Genomic DNA, 19,696 nt, shown 5'->3' with positions numbered 1-19,696 from the left:
TAACTGAAGTGTTGTAACATGATCGTGCACTAAGCTGATCTCCTCTGATGTAGCCGTTGCCATGGGGGGTTGGAAATTTCATCAACAGCATATGCGTGGATACCATAGCCTTGAGATCATTGATGCCTGTGCGCCCAAATATGACATTGTATGCCGTTGGGCAGTCAACCACTAGGAAGTTAGTGGTAATGGTAGCCGTGTAAGGGCCTGTACCAATAGTAAAGGGTAAATGTATGCTCCCTAAGGGTTGCACGATATCACCGGAGAAGCTTATCAGAGGAGAAATCGAGCGATCGAGCAAGTGTTCAGCTACACTGAGTGCCCTGAAAGCTTCGGCAAACATGATATTGACCGAAGCCCCTGTGTCTACGAGGATTCGTCGAACATCAAAGTTGGCTATGTGAGCCTCCACGATCAATGGGTCGTTATGAGGGTAGATGATGCCTCTTTCTTCCTCAGGGTAGAAACATATCGGATCCCAGTTAGGCTTTTGATACTTCCCTCCCCTGATGTCTTCCACGTGAAACACTTGGTGACCAGGCCTCAGAATTCGTTCACTGTTTTTCATGGCCCTATTGGAAGATTCAGATATGGGTGTGCCGCCGCTTATGGAATATATGACATTCACCTGGCGTTGGTTACGGTTATCCCTTTGAGGGTGAAGAAGGAATTGATCAATTTTTCCTTCTCGTGCCAAAGCTTCAATACGATCACGGAGGATGATACATTTCTCGCTATCATGGCCGTTATGCTCATGGTAGCAACAAAACGTGCCCGCGTTATTCGGGGGCGTGTAATCTGGGTGCCTCGGCTTTGGTTTTGGTATCAGGTGAGCTATGCTGGGGTAAATGGCCGCGCATGTGGCATTCAAGGGCGTGTATGTCTCATACCTTGGGGTAGGGGGTATCTTGACGCGGGTTTGACCCACTGCATTGACTGCCTGGGGGCGAGCGTTATTGTGGCGATACCCTTGGTTATCGGGATAGTGTCCCTTACTCTTTTTACTGAAAGGAGAGTGGTGAGGATGGAAATCCTTCCTCTTGCCTTGAAATTGATATGTCTGTTGATTCGGTGAAGCATTATGCAAGGCATGGGGAGGTGCCACTGCTGTTTGGGAAGTCGAGGTCTTCTCATTTAAGTGAGTCTGGCTTCCACCTCCCACTTGTTGATAAAGGATGGTTGTAGGGGGTTTCCCCTGATATGTCTTTGCCTCGGCGGAGGCATGGTTATAAGCCTGCGCCATCACCTCAGAGTAAGTCTTCCAAGTATTGGCATTGATCATGTATTTAAAGAAACAATCACGTAGGCCTGCCGTGAAGGCTTTGAGGGCAGTCTTGTCATCTGCCTCGGCACACCGGGAGTATTCATGGCTGAAGCGGCCAGCATACATACGTAATGACTCGTCTGGCTTCTGGCGGATAGTGTACAAGTCATCTGCAGAGTGCAAGCGATCGGTTTGGAAAATGTGTTGGGAAACAAATAGTTTCCTCAATTCCTCAAATGAGTCTACCGTCTCAGGTGTAAGACGACAATACCAATTTAGAGCTCCACCAGAGAGGGTGGAGGGGAAGAGAAGACATCGCTCTTCGTCGGTGTGCATCCGGTATGCCATGGTGGACTCAAAGAGGTTAAGGTGCTCAATCGGGTCCTCTTTTCCAGTATAAAGTTGCAAGCCAAGCTTTTGCTTTGTCTTTGCTTGAAGGGGGGTGTTGAGGATCCTCCTTGTAAGAGGGCCAGGCCTGGGTTGGTTCCAGTCAGGTATTTCAGCCTGACGTTCAGCCTTCAACTTGTTTACTTCCTCAAGAAGTTGTAGGACAAGGGGGTCCTGAGCGGAGTTATGTGTCACTGGAGCTTTCTTTCGTAAATCTCCATCTCCTCTTGGAATTAGGAAGGTTTGATCAAGGGCATGTGATTTTTCCCTGGACTCGCTGTACTGGCTTCCAGGGTATGTCTGTCGGAACACCTCTGAGTCCCCTGTACCCTCATGTCTCTCTGGGACTTGTTGCCCCTTCCCCAAATTGGTGGCCGGCTTGGGCCGTGGCAGGGGACCGAGTCTCTCAGAAATCCTTGGGTCATTAATCTTTGAGCTTATATGGATGGAATTCTCTCGACGTTGCTTCAGGAAATCCCGACAATCGCGAAAGACTGCTTTCGATCCTTCTGCCCCTTCAGTAAAGAGGTGTCTCCCTCCACTTCTCATGGTTCGGGTCGAAGCAACTGGGTTAAGAGAAGCCTCATGTTGATTATCAAGTCGAGGGGTAATCTGTTCCCTATCAGGGATATCTATGTCGAATGCATGTGACCCTCCATGTTGGAGGGCACCCAGTTGATGGTTGACCTCCACGGGGGCAACAAGCTCGCGTGTCTGAGCTTGCCTAGCTTCGTGGAGTGTCTCGAAGAGCTTCTCATATTGCTCCTGGAGGACCTCATTCCTTATTGCTATCTTGTTGTTCTGAGCTTCCAACTCATCGACTTTAGCTTGAAGAAGAACTCGTTTTCCTTCCTTCTTTCGTTGTTTCGCACTATGTGCAAGGGGGGTGTCATTCTGTGTGCTGTGGCTTCCTTCGCTTCCCATGTTGGAGAGGGATGCCTGGTCAAAAGAAAGTGTACGAATGATAGAAACCAGCTTGACACAGCTGAAGAGAGTAGGAATAAGTGTCGCTTCCCACAGACGGCGCCAAATGTTGATGCACAAAACCGGAGGTCTTGGAACAACAGAAAGTGTCAGGTTTTGTGACCTTCGCTTGGTTGCTTGGTTGCTTCAGTCACTAGTGAGGATAAGTACGTAAATGAATAGAGACAGAGAAGCAAACACAGGATGTACGTGGTTCACCCAGATTGGCTACGTCCACGGAGTAGAGGAGTTCTTATTAGTAGTGAATGGCTTACACAAGTACAAAGGATCAAGCTCTCAATTTAGTGAGTTCTTGTGAATGATTTAACACAAAATGGCATTAGGAAATATTGTGGGGGAATGACCCCTATTTATAGAAAAACTTGTAGCTTTGTCACATTGACATGTGTCATGTTATGATTGGTTCTTGATGTTGACACGTGCTGCGCTCTGATTGGCTTCTAATCTTGACACGTGTTGAGTAGTGATTGGCCTCCTGGTCGGAGGGGAACTCTTCTGGGTCCTTGACAGTATAGCGTTGGCCGGTGCTCGGTAGTTTCGGGATTGGTCAAGTATGGTACAAACATGGTACATTATGATTTCTTTGGAAATTATACAGGTGTTGTAACGAGGGATTACATGTGTTATATGTTTTCTATTAGTAATTTACTTACATGGCCACTCACCCTTGTCTTGTCTTCAGCCTCCAGGTATTATTAGCTAAGTTTTATTATCACCAAAGACTCGCAGTGATTCTTAGTATCGGAGACTATTTTGAGGGTACGATTCTTATATCATTTTTCTGTACTTGCTTATGCTTTAACATCACGTGTCACCAGTGCACTCTGGTATTTAGGCACTTTTAGGTTTAAATTTATTCACAATTTTCCACACCATCACACTTTATGGCTTCTTCACCTTCCGAGTGTCGGCCAACACAGCTTGATTCGGAGTCCTAGTGGACATTCCGGGTCGGGGTGTGTCACAAAATTTCAAATGCTACGGCTAGTTGACGTCAGCTAGCCATTATTTTTGAATTTTTTTTTTACAATTTTTTATTTTTACAAATTTTTTTTTCCTATAACTTATATTTTTAAATTCTATTTTTTCAATAACTTCCTATAACTTCTATTTTACAAAATTTGTTTCATATTTTTTTTAAATTCTATTTTTTTCCTATAACTTCTATTTTACAAAATTTCTTTCATATTTTTTTTAAATTATAATTTTTTCCTATAACTTCCTAAGCCGTTATACAACATTAAATTAAATTAAGTAACATTAAACAACATTAAACAATATGAAACAACATTAAATAACATTAACCAACATAAAAATTATACAACATAAAAAAAACATTTAACAACATGAAACTTAAACAACATTTTTAAAAACATTTAACAACATAAAACTTAAACGCCTAATCCATGCTGACGTCACTTAGCCGTTGGATTTGAATTTAAATTGTAGGTTTTAAATAATAAATTATGTTTGGTCCTATGGCCCTTTGGCCCCTGGTTGGAGATGGTTTTTTGTGACAGGGCTAAAACGAGCCCTATGACCCTTTGGCCCTCGGTTGGAGATGGAGGCAAATATGACCATGTACTGTTCATTAAAATATTAATATCTTGGAGAGCCAGAGGGCTAAAACGAGCCCTCTGTTGGAGATGACCTAATCAACCCGGCCAAGGGGCCAAAAGGCTAAAAATAGCTCGAAATGACACGAAAATCGTCTCCAACCGAGGGTTAGGCCAAAAGGTTTGTGGGCCCCACCGGGCCAAAACCGCTAAATCAGGCTAGCGGGCTGGCCATTTCTAGCCAACCAACCAACTAGCCAGCCCTTCAGCCCAACCCACTTGCACTCCAATGGTAACCTGGCGTTAGCATGATGTTAGCTAGCAATTGGAATTTTATTTTTTGGATGAATTTTTTTTCTATAAATACCTAAGTCATTCCTACACCATTTCTCACATACTTTTCACCATTCCATACTATCTTACCTCATTTTATTTCAATTCTTCACATTCTATTCTCTTACTTCTTCCAATAATATTTCCTTTAATTTTTTTCAATATTTTTCAAATGGCCACATCTGCAATGAAAGGAAGGGCTTGGACCCGAAAAGAAGATGAAGCTCTTTGCAGGGCTTATAGATGCGTTTGGGAAGATAGTGTCAAAGGTAGTTATCAAAACAAGTGAAGGTGTTTGGACTCGTATGTCCAAAAAGTACTATGAGTTCTACGAAGGCACAACTCCACTGAATCCTCGAAACCACAAGAATTGATCTTCGAGATGGAAAAAACATCTTCAACAAAGTTTGAATAAATGACATCAAGTCGTGGTAAGGACTGAAAGCAAATATGAAAGCGGAGCCAATTACTACGACAAAGTGTTTGATTTTAATTAACAATATTAATTTGGAGGCTTATTCATTTGGTGATAAGTGACACTTAAAATATGTCTGAAAATCCTATTTTAATATGGTAGTTTAATTTAATTAACCATATTAATTCAATTAAAATAATAAATTATGTTTGGCCTATGGCCCTCTCAGTTGGAGATGATTTTTTGTCAAAGGGCTATGTTTGGCCTATAACTCTTTGCCCCATTCGGTTGGAGATGATATAAAATATGGTTTGGCACTGTCATTAAAATATAATTTCTTGCGGGCTATAGGGCTAACACAGCTCTTTGGCCCTCTTTCGCTTGGAGATGGCCTAATGCCCCTCTAGTCAAATAATGGCCTAGTGGGCTCCATGAAATTATAGCTCAATCATCGGTTGGAGATGAGTTTTTGGAAAAATCATGTTATTTTTTGGCTTTTGAACTTTTAGCTCTCTTCATCGGAGATGGCCTAATGAAATTGAATATTCTAGGGGAGGAGCTAGAGCTACTATTGACCCACCGGAATCGTCCACTTAAGAGAGAGAGAGAGAGAGAGAGAGAGAGAGAGAGAAGAGGTGGTAAATTAGAAAAAAGCACCGCTGTCCTTCCCGGGATCTTAGCTGCTCTGCGACCACCACCAAAACCTCAACCGTCCAATTCATGCATTCCTCAAGAAAGCCAAAAACCAAACCTCACCAAAACAACTAGAAACAAAAAAAAATTATCAAAAAACATTTGTTTTTTCATCCTAATTTCTCACAACATGCACCCCACGTTCCTCCAACCCAACTGAAAAATACCAAGAAAAGAAAACGAAATTAACTAACCCATCAAATCTTCCCAATCAATCACCTCCACATTTCTGTCAAAACTTACCATTTTCTCAGGAAAAAAAAAAAAGAAAAAGAAACAAAAACAACAAGAACAACAAGAACATCAACAACAAAAAACAAGAAGATTAACAAGTCTTGTTTCTTAAGTCATTTGGATTTGGAAGCTCTCTTCCCTCTCCGGCAGGAAATCGCGTAACCGACAAAATAGATCCATCTCTCCCTCCTCGCCCTCCCAATAGGCTGAACAGCAGTCATGCCTTGTTCTCCCTCGTCCATTCTATAAAAGTCTTCGCCAAAAAGCTGAGAATGGTTCGGGCGCTCGAAGAAGAAGAAGAAGAGGATTACAAGTCTAGATTGTATCATTTCAAGGGAATGTATGAGAATACCGGAAGGCATGCAAAGAGCTTGAGCATCGAGAGTGCTACCGCCTTAGAGTTTCAGGATGATGATAAGAAGGCTTCATCGAGAAGTAGTAATGGAGCTCAAGGCACTAAATCAAGGTTGAGCAAAGAGGAAGCCGCCGCTAGAGAAGCCAGAGAAAAGCAACAGCAAACAGGTGATGATTTGTCAGCCGTATATAACTTGTACTTTGCTGCATACATTTTCTTTTTGAGTTATTAATTATTTTTTGCTTGTTGGATTTTTGATTCAGATATGGAACAGATGAAGGAGAGGTTCGCCAAATTGCTTCTGGGTGAAGATATGTCCGGTGGAGGTAAGGGCGTTTCGTCAGCGTTGGCATTGTCGAATGCTATTACGAATCTTGCCGGTATGTATACTATCAATATGGTTTGTATTAGTGCAATGTGAAGCAGATTTTTTGATTTCTGGATTGCATATCGCTCACGATTACTTTCCGAATGCAATGCAGCTTCTGTTTTTGGGGAACAAACTCGCCTAGAACCCATGTCCGCCGACAGGAAAAAGAGGTGGAGAAAAGAAATAGATTGGTTATTATGTGTCAGCGATTACATAGTTGAATTTGTTCCTTCACAACAGAAAGGCAAGGATGGAACTAACATGGAGGTAAATATGTTCTCTTTCGTTCCATGTCACATACGCGTATGCACTTGTGTTTCACATTTTCTTAAGAATGTGTGTTTTTAATTAACAGATCATGGTGACTCGGCAACGAACAGATCTTCACATGAACATCCCTGCGCTGCGTAAGCTCGATGCAATGCTTATTGTAAGTCTTGTTAACGCTTTTTTAATCTCTTTAATGAGACTCGGATCAATGTTTTATGTGGTAATGGATTATGTTTCTGGAACAAAACTTATAATTAGCAGGATTGTCTAGATAACTTCCAAGCAAAGCAAGAGTTCTATTATGTATCCAAAGATGCCGATGAGAAAGAGAAAGGAACTGCAAAGAGAAAAGATGACAAATGGTGGCTACCTACTCCTAAAGTTCCACCAAATGGTTTATCAGATGCCGCACGAAAGTTCATACAGTATCAAAAAGATTGCGTCAACCAAGTGCTTAAAGCAGCTATGGCCATCAATGCTCAAGTTTTAACAGAAATGGAGATTCCCGAAAACTACATTGAATCCCTCCCCAAGGTAAAGAAAGAGGGAACTATCCTCGTTGCCGTGTCACATTACATGTGACTCGATGAGTTCTCTAACCGGGTTCTGATATTGTCAATTTTGTGCAGAATGGGAGGGCAAGTCTTGGTGACTCAATTTACCGGAGCATTACAGTTGATTTCTTTGATCCTGACCAATTTCTTTGCAGCATGGACTTATCATCAGAGCACAAAATTCTAGACCTCAAGAACAAAATGGAGGCTTCCATGGTGATATGGAAGAGAAAGATGAACCAAAAAGATGGGAAATCGGGTTGGGGCTCTGCAGTGAGCTTGGAGAAGAGAGAACTTTTTGAAGAGAGAGCAGAGACAATCTTACTCCTCCTCAAGCAGAGGTTCCCTGGAATCCCTCAATCGTCACTTGACATTAGTAAAATCCAATACAACGAGGTAAGGACATAATTTATGCCTTGATTTTTCCAGTACTAGTGCACATTTTACACACACAAAATACTGCAGAAAAATGAGTGAATCACTTATAAAGTATTTGATCATGCTTATGAACTTATGCATATGCTTGTTCTTTGGCTTTACAGGATGTTGGACAGGCTATTCTGGAGAGCTATTCAAGAATACTAGAAAGCTTGGCCTTCACAGTTTTGTCGCGGATTGAAGATGTACTATATGCTGATTTTGCTACTCAGAATCCATCACATGTAGCTTGTAAACGGCCCTATTTAGGAAACGCTACAGTTGAAACTTCTCCGGATAGGTCTTCAAAGGAAGAAAATGCCGGTGGGGAGACACCCGGTTCAATGACACTGTTGGATTTCATGGGTTGGGGCGTGGTTCAATCTGAGACCGAGCCAAAAAAGGACCCGGATGCTGCAGATGAAGGCAAAGACTCTTGTGAGATTAAGCATCCACATATACAGAAGATTGCAAACATAGTGACCAACAAGAAGGTTTCCTATCTAGAGACCTTGGGTGGATTGAGAAGTCCAACGGCACGCCACTAACAGCGCCAACAGGGGGAAATCGGAGAAGAAAGAGCGAGAAAATGAGGAACTAACTGAGAAAGATACAGAAAGCCTAAGCCTTCAAATGTGAATTTCACAGCACTCATTGGCATCCTTGGAGTTGTGTGATGACTTTATTTTTCATTCTATTCCTTCCTTGTTGTGTAATAGGGAAGAAGAAGGAAAAAAAACCAATGAGGGTGTGTAGACTGACAAAAAAAAAAAAATTTTTGATGAATTATCTTAGACATATCTTAATTTTGTTCCTCCCCTATTCGTACTCCAGATTCTTCACAATGTTTGCAATGTTTTTTCACCGATTTTCTTCGTATTGCCGTATCTATTTTGTTGAAAGATGTATTAAATTGAAATCGTACGTCGACAATTGTAGATAAAAATAATATCATGATCAAACAATAATCTATTAAAATATAAATAGCAGTTCCCAAATATCTTTAACATATTGCCAAATTTAGGGGTTTTAATTCTGCATTAAACGTACTTTACAATTACAAAATAGAGAAGCAATTACACATACATGAGGAAAAGCATGAGAAAATGAGGATTAAATCCCATATAAGAATTAGATCTTGCCACGTGGCCCCAACTTGGGTGGAAGTTGTGGGCCCTTCTTGATTGGTAGAATGTCATCGGAGGCAGTGGCACTAAGGTAGGCAATGGTGGAAGCTCCTCCCAATATCAAGAACTTGAGGAGTAAGCCTCTCTTGGTGAATGGAGCAGCAAATGTCTCAAAGAACTTGCTCTGCAGTCAGATTCAACAACTTAATTAACTCAAACAATGCTTGCTTAAAGGTCAAGAAGTAAATATCCCTTGATCATGATAGAATGCAGGGAAAATTTTAGCAATGTCCCATGAACTAAGTGCCTTACTTTGATTAAGCGTTTGAATTTTAATTTGGCACCGAATACTTAATCGTTTAAAAAATGTCAATTTATCTGCTATTCTAATATTTGTTAAATTGACGGCTATTTTATTCAAATAGAGTAAACGAACATTTAATGTGATAACTTGACAATGAAGACAAATTGACACGTTTAAAATTTGAAAGATGGTTCCTTAAACAGATTAAAAACAGAAAAATAGATCTTTAGTTCAAGGAACATCAATAAATTTTTCCCTGCAAACTAATGCAAGATTAATTAACAATTTGTCAACAAAAGCTTTCATAGCTCAGTTGGTTAGAGCACCCGTTTAGTAAGCGGGAGGTCTTGAGTTCAACTCTCAATGAAAGCATTTTTCGTTTTTTTTTCTTTCCGTTTTTCCGCTTTTTTTTTTTAATTGATAAACACATCGAAAGAAGCGAAAACTAATGAAAATGGCTTGAAAACTTTGAGTTTTAAAGAAAATGACAAAATAAATGATAAAGTGAATAATACCAGATTGATTTTTTAGTGTAAAAATATGGTTTTTCGTTAAATTGAACAGTACGAGAGCTTTTTGTTAAAGTTTTCTCGAAAGAAACTCTTAAGTTAGTCTCAGAACCTGAAGAGGGTTGTAAGGTGAGGGCGCATCCGAACCATACAAGTCCCACTTCCCCGTGGTGTTGCCCAGATCCTCAAGGTCAAAGTAGACGCTCTTGTCTCCGTACTTGGCCACCACAGCACCATTCCTAAACCACCACAGACCACACCAGTAATATCACTCAACACACCATCACAATGCATACAAGAACAAGAAACAAGAAGCATTTACTATTTTCAAATATCCATGTAGTAGTACCTGATATTTTTGGTTCTGATGCTCTGGCGAGTGGGCTTCACAACGAGCTTTGTTCCGGTGAGGGAGCTTCCGCCGAGGCCGTTAATGGCTGCAGGTTGAACAGCTGCTAGGGTTGCCAAAGATGCCATTGCCTAACAATAATACTGGTCTACTGCTACTCTTTGAGTATCTGGACTTACTAGTTTTCCTTTTCTGGTTCTTCTGTGTCACGGTTGGGTTAAGGAGCGTGATTGGTTTTTTGATCTTTTGCATGGATCTTAGCATGACACGTGCCGAGATGGGTTTTGTTTAGAGGATATTGAACTTCACTTACAGGCTGCCACCTGGACTGGAAGCTGGATAAGCCTATCCTTGTTGGATCATATTCACAACTCTACTGCATATTTTATGAGCTGTGAGCTGTGACTTCTTCTTTTATATAGTAGATGCGAATGATAATAATTGTGGTTAGAATTTGATACATCATTTGCAAGGCTATTTCATAACAGTTGTTTGATCATGATCCAACAGATGTATAAAAAATTATATATCAAATCGTGAATATTTTAGCTCCTCATTCATATATTGTATGCATAATGTTATTTATAAATTCAAAATATCGAGTATCTAAAATGTGAAACAAAAATTCATTTTTATAAATTTGAAACGAAAATTAGTATAAGTGAAGGGCTCAACAATTACTTTTTTTATTTTATTTTTGAAAAGGGCTCAACAATTACTTGTTTAGCCAATTGGTGGCATGTCCTTCCTTTCCTTTTTGTTTCGTAGAAATGGCTCAATATTGATATTTTTCGAACCTAAAAGCTACACGGTTTTGACACTAAAAACTATGTTTTTCTTTCCTTCAAAGAAGGACATCCTTATTATAGAATGCCTCTTAATTACTAACTAGTCTCTTGCCACACGCGTAAGTATATGTCAATTCGCTCTTTTGATTTTTTATTTGAAAAAACAAAAAATAGAAATATTTAAAAAAAATTAAAGTTAGGTACGGGAGTGGTTTTTTTATTTTTTATTTTTTTGTTGTGAATTTCTTATTATATAATAAGCCAGATGAGAACTTATAAAAAAAACTGGCCTATATCTCTGCCATGCTTAACCAACATGAGGCAGCGTCCCCGGGTCTCTGGGAATCGCGGAGTCAATCCTGAGCAACCCTCTTCTCTTTTCGATGCCATGAAATAGCAGTTGTCAAAGATTGCGTTATCTCCAGATGACGATGAATGATTGGAACAAATAGTTTGTAGCAACAACGAGTAGGAGGGTGACAATGTAGGATCACTTGTTGGGCAAAACCTTTCCATCAAGTTCCGGCAATGGGTTATGAATTCCTAGAGTATGAGCTACTGCAAACCAATATATAATTAACCATGAATTTGGTAGTTAATAATATATAGTCATTGAATCAGAACATGTATTCTATATATACTAGAAACTAGTTTATTTGATGTTTTTGCAGCAATTTTCTTACATAAATGGTCTAGCATGTTATATGTTAGATTGCCGAACAACATTTTCAAACAAAAGTCTACATGAATAAATTAATTTTTACTGACAATCTGACTAACATAAAATAATGTTTCCCACATCAATATTATTTATAGAAAAATAGGTTTAATTATCTTTATTTAGGAAAGATATTTAATCTAAGGGTAATGCTAGATAAATCAAATTTCTAAGGCTAAAGCTAGAGAGATTAAATTTATAGACAAAATTTTGTCAACTGAATGACATTGAAGTTGATCATTAGGTTATTACTTAAGTGTTGATAAACGTTCGCATTCGTATTGGTGACAAATCATTTAGTTTACCAATTTTGTTTACAAAGCTTGTCTACAAATTTAGTTTCCCTAGCATTACCCATTTTGTAAACCAAATGATGTGGATGCTAATGATTGAATTATTAAGTGTTAATTAACATGCTTATTTTCTATTAATGACACATCATTTAGTTTATAATTTCGATTTAAAAAATTAATTCTCTAGCATTATACAATATATAATCTGTTCACAGGTTCCTAGGATGCTTAAATCAATAGAGTGAATAGTTTAAAAGCCCAAGATTAATTTCCTAATAAAAAACTAAATCAATAGAGAAGTTGCTAAGGTCACAAGGAAAATGACAAATGTAATGGTAGGAACACTAAATTTGCAAACTAAATAATGTGTCATCAATAAGAATAAACATTTTATCAATGTGTAAATAATAAACCAATCATCAACTTTCATGTCCTTTAGTTTTCAAAACTTTGTCTACAAATTTAATCTTCCTAGTATTCTTCAAATGACAATCTGAGGACGTTTCATATTATGTTGTTTTTAATTTACAGATTTTAGTTTTTTGTGCTTGAGATATGAGAAAATTTAGGTGAATGAATGAGGTTACATTTAGAGGGAGGAGTAGAAACAAAAAAAAATTAAAATTAAATCCTTAAAGTTAAAACAACTTATAATAGTTTTTGGTTTTTGGCTTTTACCTTTTATTTTGTGGACCTTTCCATATGCATTTCTTCTACATATCTGCTACCATCGTTCCTCAACTCTTCTATATAACTTGTTTCTCATGTGTTTCTCACCTATATCTAACACAAAAATGAAAACTAAAAACTAAAAACTATATGGTTATCAAACATACTTATAATTTAACTAGAATTTTATTTTTGAAGGGATAATTTCACTAGAATTGGTAGTTATTATTCAGGTAATACAAGGAAGCTGTTATTGTCATCCATAAAAGTCATAGGGAAGAGAGAGAGAGAGAAAAAAGTGCCTTAATGATTTTTTGGAGCACTATTAACAATTCACAAGATCAACATATAAAATCTATATCGACATCATTTATTTAAAAAATAATTATTAGTTAGGGCTTTAGAGTAAGAAAAAATGTATAATTGAGAATTAGTATCGGAAGGTGAATTACAATAAAATTTCAATAACTATCTATATATAAAACTAACACTAAGGGTGAATAGTGTTTTTAGTGTCACAAGCTTCAATAAAAATATTTGGACAAAAATGCCCCTCAAACAAAAAACTTCAAAGGCAATCCAAAATAATGCATCAAATAAGGAAGGGATATTTTTGTCATTTTAACAATATTTTTTTAATAATTAATTTTTTTGTACTTTTTTTTTTTAAATTAGTACCTTATAATAGTATAGTAATAATGTGATTCAATCAGCTGTTCATTCAATATTATTTTCTCTATTTTTAAACACGTTCAAAACATTTTAAGAAGCGTATAATGCCGGTAATAAAAAAAGTCTTTTGCACGCAGATAATAACGTGATTAAATTAGTTATCAAATGATTTTTTTTTAACAAACGATATTATTTACACTAAGAGGGAGGGGGGCTGGGCTTAGCCTCCCAATAGGCTGGCAATAATGTGATTCAATCAGTTGTTTATTAAATATTATTTTCTCTATTCTTAATGTAAATTTTATAGAGACCGATTTTATTATGTGGATTTAGCTGCTTTAATTGGTTTCTCGCATTCATTTACTTCAAATATTTGACTTTCCTTTTGTCAATTTACACATATAAATACATTTAAAATGTGTAAATCGTGCGTAGCACACCGTGATTCAAAAAATATATTCTGCACCAACGTGAACCGGTGCATGAAGGCTAGTAATAAGAAAGTCCAAAGTCCACCAACTAGAAAGCCAAGGTACATCCCAATAAATGGGCCCAATAACAAGGGAAATCAAGTGTTGTCCCGATCTAGGTTGATTGATAAGAGCCGGAATATGGTCCATGCTTACAAATAAGTCTATTAAAATTCTGCATGAGAAGTTAAGAGAATTAACTCAAAATTCACATAAAAGTTATGAAATTTGCATTAAAATTCCATCAAATTTCATAATTTTATAACTCATTAAAATTATTTAAAATCCCAATTAAATACGCACTCTTAGTTGATCAATAATTTGTTGATCTAAAATATAAACATGGTGTCATGACAATTATATGTCCAACTCCAAACACCGTATTAGGTTTTTCCAAAGAAAAATTTCAACGTAGAGGGAGTAAAATTCCTAAAATCCCAATCCAAAAGATATCGTAGAGAGACACCTCATCCAATCTCCCTTATCCTCCACACGTTTATACCCAAAACTCCAAACTCTAATGTTTATACCTAAAGCAAAAATTTCACTCACAGCTTCACTCCTCCACCCCTCTCCCAAGCTCTCCACCCCTTTCCTCCATGGCTCCTCCACCCCCTTCTCCCCCCTTTCCAGACCCACTTCCTCCTTTGCCTTCCTGACCCCACAACGCCTTACTTTGCTCCCGCCCATCAGAGCCTTGAAATACCTCCAAGGTCGCGTCGTTTGCGCCACCAGCGACAAGACCTTCGCCGTCGAAGTCACCCGCCTTGCTCCGCACCCCAAGTACAAGAGGAGGGTCAGGAAGAAGAAAAAGTACCAGCCCCACGACTCGGATAACCAGTTCCAGGTTGGGGACGTTGTCTAGCTTGAAAAATGCAGACCCATTAGCAAGACCAAGACTTTTCTTGCTGTGCCGGTCCCTGCCAAGAATTCAAAAGGCAAGTCCGGTGAAAGCGACGTGTCGAATGAGCTCGGGATTCCTTTGGAGTCTCTACAAGTTTATAGTGAGGTCTATGTTGTTGTTTTGATTGTGCATTTTGTGAGTTGGGCTGTTTTAATGAGAATGTTTTGAATTTAGTGTAATTTGGTGAAAATTAACGAAATCTTGAGCTTCATTTGGTTGAAATTAGTGTAATCTCAATCTCAATGGGTTTTTGATGAGATGCCTTAAGTAGCACTTAATTTTCACTGCATTTTTAAAATGTTGGTGTTGGGGATTGTCGTGAGTACTGCATTGTGTAGAATTTGTTTGAATTGCCAAATTTTATCAAAGATTCGACGAGTGCTTCTTGAATGAATTTGGATTAATAGATACAAGAGTAGAGTAACAAGTGGGATGAATATAAATAAAAGAAGGCCTAAATGTGAAGATTTCTGGGTTTGAAATTCACTGGAAAATATGAAAGAATATTTCGTGCTTGCTGATGAATGTGAAAAATCGGTACTTTTTAGTCATATATGCTTTTGGGGGAAGTTGTAAAGTTTGATACTTTCTGGCTTTAGGAATTTGGGTTTTGACAAATAAAGCCAAGCCATAGGATAAGAGTGCACTTTTGTTTACCTTGAGGTGACTTTGGTAATATGCCGCTTTTTAGTCATAGAAACTTTTTTTTTGAACGACTCCACTCAAAATTGTTTGGAAGCATATGCTTCTATCAACTTTACACAGGACACACAAAAGAAGTATTTTGATCCTATTAGACGGGGGAGGGTGAAGAAGTTAGGACATAAGGGTAGAGTTCAAGAGAGTAGAATGCATTTAGGAACGTGGAATATAGGAACCTTAACGGGCAAATCTATGAAAGTAGTCGAAGTTATGGTGAGGAGAAGGATAAGTATTATGTGCCTACAAGAAACTAAGTGGGTTGGTCTTAAGGCAAAGGATCTAGAAAACTCAGGTTTTAAACTTTGGTATTTAGGCATAAATAGAACGAGAAACGGTGTTGGCATCATTGTAGACAAGACCTTTACACAAGATGTTGTAGATGTCAAAAAGGTAGGAGATAGAATTATGGCAATCAAGATTGTAATAGGACAAGAACTCATCAATGTGATTAGTGCGTACGCACCTCAAGTAGGGTTGGATACGAGTTTGAAGGAGAAATTTTGGGAAGATCTTGGAGACTTGGTGCAAGGAATTGCTCAGACAGAGAAGGTATTTATAGGAGGAGATTTAAATGGCCACGTGGGTAAGGAGACAGACAACTATGGAGGTTTTCATGGTGGCCATGGTTTTGGGGAGAGAAACGAGGATGGGGAAGCCATCTTGAATTTTGTAATGGCATATGATCTCTTCTTAGCCAACACTTTCTTTAAGAAGAGAGAAGAACATGTAATCACTTACAAGAGTGGGTTGGCAAAAACACAAATAGATTTTCTTCTAATGAGGAAAGGAGATCGTATAACTTGTAAGGATTGCAAAGTTATACCAGGAGAGAGCTTGGCTAATCAACATTGCTTGTTGGTGATGGATGTACATATCAAAAGAGAAAGAAAAAATAACAAGACCTGGAAGTGCCTAAGGACTAGATGGTGGAATCTAAAAGGAGAAAACAAGCAATTTTCAAAGAGAAAGTAATCACTCAATGCGTGTGGGATAGAGAGGGGAAAGCTAGCCAAATGTGGGATTCCATGACTAGTTGTATTCGGAAAGTAGCAAAAGAGGTATTAGGAGAGTCCAAGGGCTTTGCTCCACACCAAAAAGAATCTTGGTGGTGGAATGAGGAGGTATAGACAAAGGTGAAGGCTAAGAAGGAATGTTGTAAAGCCCTATACAAGGATATGACCGATGAAAATGATGAAAGGTATAGAATAGCGAAGTAGGAGGCAAAGAAAGTTGTGAGAGAAGCTAAGCTAGCAGCTTATGATGATATGTATAAGCGACTAGATACCAAAGAAGGAGAGTTGGATATCTATAAACTAGCTAGAGCAAGGGAAAAGAAGACAAGGGACCTAAACCAAGTGAGGTGCATCAAGGATGAGGATGGAAAAGTTCTTGCTACAGAGAACGCAGTCAAAGACAGATGGAGAGGTTATTTTCATAAGTTTTTCAATGAAGAATATGAAAGGAGTACTTCTTTGGAGGAGTTGAGTAACTTAGAAGAGTGTAGAAACTACTCATTTACTCCCGAATTAGGAAGGAAGAAGTGGTTGTAGCTTTGAAAAAGATGAAGCATAGAAAAGCAGTGGGCCCAGATGATATACCAATCGAAGTGTGGAAAGTCTTGGGAGAGACGGGTATAACATGGCTCACAGACCTTTTCAATAGGATTTTGAAAATGAAGAAGATGCCAAATGAATGGCGAAAGAGCACTTTGGTGCCTATCTACAAGAATAAGGGCGACGTACAAAATTGCATGAACTATATGGGTATTAAGCTAGTGAGTCATATAATGAAACTCTGGGAGAGAGTCATTGAGCATAGATTGAGGCAAGAGACATGAGTTTCGGACAACCAATTCGAGTTCATACCAGGGCGCTCAACCATGAAGGCAATTTATCTCTTACAAAGATTGATGGAAAGATATAGAGATAGGGAAAAGAATTTACACTTGATCTTTATAGATTTGGAAAAAGCGTATGATATGGTCCCAAAAGACATTCTTTGGAGGATTTTAGAGAAGAAAGGAGTATGAGTAGCATATATCTAAGCTATAAAGGATATGTATGATGAAGCAAAGACTGCCGTAAGAACTCATGAAGGACAAACCGAAAGCTTCCCCATAACTGTTGGGTTACATTAAGGCTCATCTTTAAGTCCTTACCTTTTTGCATTGGTAATGGATGAGTTAACGAGACATATTCAAGATGATATTCCTGTTGAGAGTTTTCCCACATCGGTGAAAGACAAGGTTTGCTATGTGCTTATATGGTCTTGGGCTACTCCCCATATTATCAGTTGGTTTTATGGTGGAACCTCAATGTCATCAATTCCTTGGTATATACTTTTCGCAAATGATATAGTATTGATAGATAAAACTCAGGAAGGAGTAAATGCGAAGCTTAACCTTTGGAGATAAGTGTTGGAATTTAAAGGCCTTCGCCTAAGCCGATCAAAGACAGAATATTTGGAGTCCAAGTTCAGTGCAAATGGAGGCCAAAATGAGTTAGGGGTGAGTGATGAGTAGATTTTATATTATATATTTTACCCTAATCTTAGTATATTTTGGTTAATATTTTGGAAGAATTTTGATACTTTGAATTGTATTTTCAATATATGACTTTCGACTTCCTCTGGAGCAAAACAGGACCCAATGGACGAATTTTGGAGTAATTCCAATTGAAGGACGTTTGTGAGTCACTTAGCTTGATCGTATCAAACTTTGGGATTTTTCCACAAAGCGGTTATTTTCTGGTGATAAAATAAAGGAGCGATGCACAGTGCTGGAAAATGACGTTTTTAGGCTTAAATTGCGTTTTTGGAGCCCAAGATGACATCGGATGGGTTTGTGGCCTTCTGGGGAAGTGTTCAGAATATTCCAAACATTAAATCCAGCTATACTGGGCCAGTTTTGGAGCAGCTTATGGGTCCAAAACGTGGCTGTTCAGATTTTAGGTGAATTTTACCATTTGATTTATGGTTATGTTTCCTATTTTATTTGATTATTATTATTAGTTTCCTAGTGGGAATAAAGGACCTGTTTTTAGGGTTTGTGTGGGGGTTAAGCAGATATATTGTTTAGCCGTCTACAAGTTTAGAGGCTTATTTTTATGAAAACTTTGGAGACAGAAAGAATTGATAGGGTTCTTGAAGATTTTCTACTTGGAGGTGTTTTTATTCTTATTCATTTTAATGATATTTCCTTTGATTTTTATTATAAGTAATTGATAGAATTGCATAGGATTGTGACGATAACGGATAAACCCTAGTCTTTCCCTAAATTGATTTTAATAAAAACAAACAAAAAATGTTTTTATTTTTTTTTCTGTTTGCTGCCTTTATTTTCTAACTTCTAGGTTTCTTTAATTGTTAATTCAATATTTTCAAATTCAAACATCTCAAATCTTTGAAAAAAAATCTGTTTTAATGGTTAAGTAAGAGTTGATTTAATTACGAATTAGTCAAACAATCTTTGGGGACAACGACCTTACATGAGCAATTATGCTACAATTACCTTGTATTTTTGCAAGTATTTTCAATGATTTTAACCCTATTGCGCATGTAAAAAAAATCCTATCAGTGAGGATCGGAGATCAAGAAGTACCAAAGAGCGACCGCTTTCGCTACCTAGGATCTATCTTGCAAAAAAACGGAGAATTAAATGGAGACCTCAACCATAGAATACAAGCTAGATGGATGAAGTGGAAAAGTGCATCCGGCGTGTTGTGTGATCGCCATATGCCACTAAAGCTCAAGGGAAATTTTTATAGGACGACAATAAGGCCGGCGATGTTGTATGGCACGGAATTTTGGGCAGTGAAGCAACAACACGTACATAAAATGGGTGTAGCAGAGATGAGGATGCTTCGTTGGATGTGTGGACACACAAGAAAGGATAAGATTAGGAATGAGGATATTCGAGGTAAAGTAGGAGTAGCCGAAATTGAAGGAAAAATGAGAGAAAATCAGTTATGGTGGTTTGGACATGTGCAAAGAAGGTCTACTGATGCTCCGGTTAGAAGATGCGACTGCGGGACAGAGGTCCAGGGCCGAAGGGGTAGAGGAAGACCTAGGAAAATTTTGGAAGAAACTCTAAAAAAAAACTTTGAGTACTTGTATCTAACAGAGGACATGATACAAAACCGAGCGCAATGACGTTCTAGGATTCATGTAGCCGACCCTACTTAGTGGGAAAAGACTTTGTTGTTGTTGTTGCAAGTCTGTGCAATGTAGGATTTCACTTAGTTTGCCGCCTAATTCTTCTTGGTGCATGTGTTTCTATTTGTAAGCCCGAGCTGTGTTATTGTCAAGTTAGACGGCTTATGTGAGCAGGTGCCTTTGCCCGGAGTTGTTCTGCTTCTGTTA

At 38.3% G+C, this 19,696-nt stretch overlaps 2 protein-coding genes, 1 non-coding gene and 1 pseudogene across 4 annotated transcripts; 3 read left to right on the top strand and 1 right to left on the bottom strand.

Annotated features, from left to right (window-relative positions):
- The first annotated feature begins 5,652 nt into the window (after positions 1–5,652).
- Positions 5,653–8,648, top strand: LOC126583303 (rop guanine nucleotide exchange factor 12-like). 2 transcript variants are annotated; one of them, XM_050247642.1, is made up of 7 exons: positions 5,653–6,388; positions 6,485–6,601; positions 6,704–6,858; positions 6,947–7,021; positions 7,123–7,395; positions 7,491–7,811; positions 7,958–8,648. In XM_050247642.1, the coding sequence occupies exons 1-7, from the start codon at positions 6,139–6,141 to the stop codon at positions 8,378–8,380; spliced, it is 1,614 nt and encodes a 537-aa protein (XP_050103599.1). In that variant the 5' UTR covers positions 5,653–6,138; the 3' UTR covers positions 8,381–8,648. The 2 variants fall into 2 exon arrangements, with proteins under 2 accessions (XP_050103599.1, XP_050103598.1); XM_050247641.1 differs by having other exon boundaries at positions 7,120–7,395.
- A 138-nt stretch (positions 8,649–8,786) lies between these two features.
- Positions 8,787–10,355, bottom strand: LOC126583304 (photosystem I reaction center subunit VI-2, chloroplastic). Its single transcript, XM_050247643.1, has 3 exons — positions 10,122–10,355; positions 9,885–10,011; positions 8,787–9,143 (listed from the first exon to the last, which is right to left on the bottom strand). Exons 1-3 carry the CDS (start codon positions 10,247–10,249, stop codon positions 8,964–8,966), a joined length of 435 nt encoding a protein of 144 aa, XP_050103600.1. The 5' UTR covers positions 10,250–10,355; the 3' UTR covers positions 8,787–8,963.
- TRNAT-AGU (transfer RNA threonine (anticodon AGU)) lies at positions 9,562–9,635 on the top strand. The gene has a single exon. It is a non-coding gene; the product is annotated as a tRNA-Thr (tRNA).
- A 3,862-nt stretch (positions 10,356–14,217) lies between the features above and the next one.
- Positions 14,218–14,866, top strand: LOC126583300 (30S ribosomal protein S17, chloroplastic-like; annotated as a pseudogene).
- The last annotated feature ends 4,830 nt before the right edge of the window (positions 14,867–19,696 follow it).

The sequence above is a fragment of the Malus sylvestris genome, chromosome 9 (assembly GCF_916048215.2).
Source record: "Malus sylvestris chromosome 9, drMalSylv7.2, whole genome shotgun sequence".
In the NCBI taxonomy this organism is placed as follows: Eukaryota; Viridiplantae; Streptophyta; class Magnoliopsida; order Rosales; family Rosaceae; genus Malus; species Malus sylvestris.
This window is presented reverse-complemented; position numbering and strand designations above follow the sequence as displayed.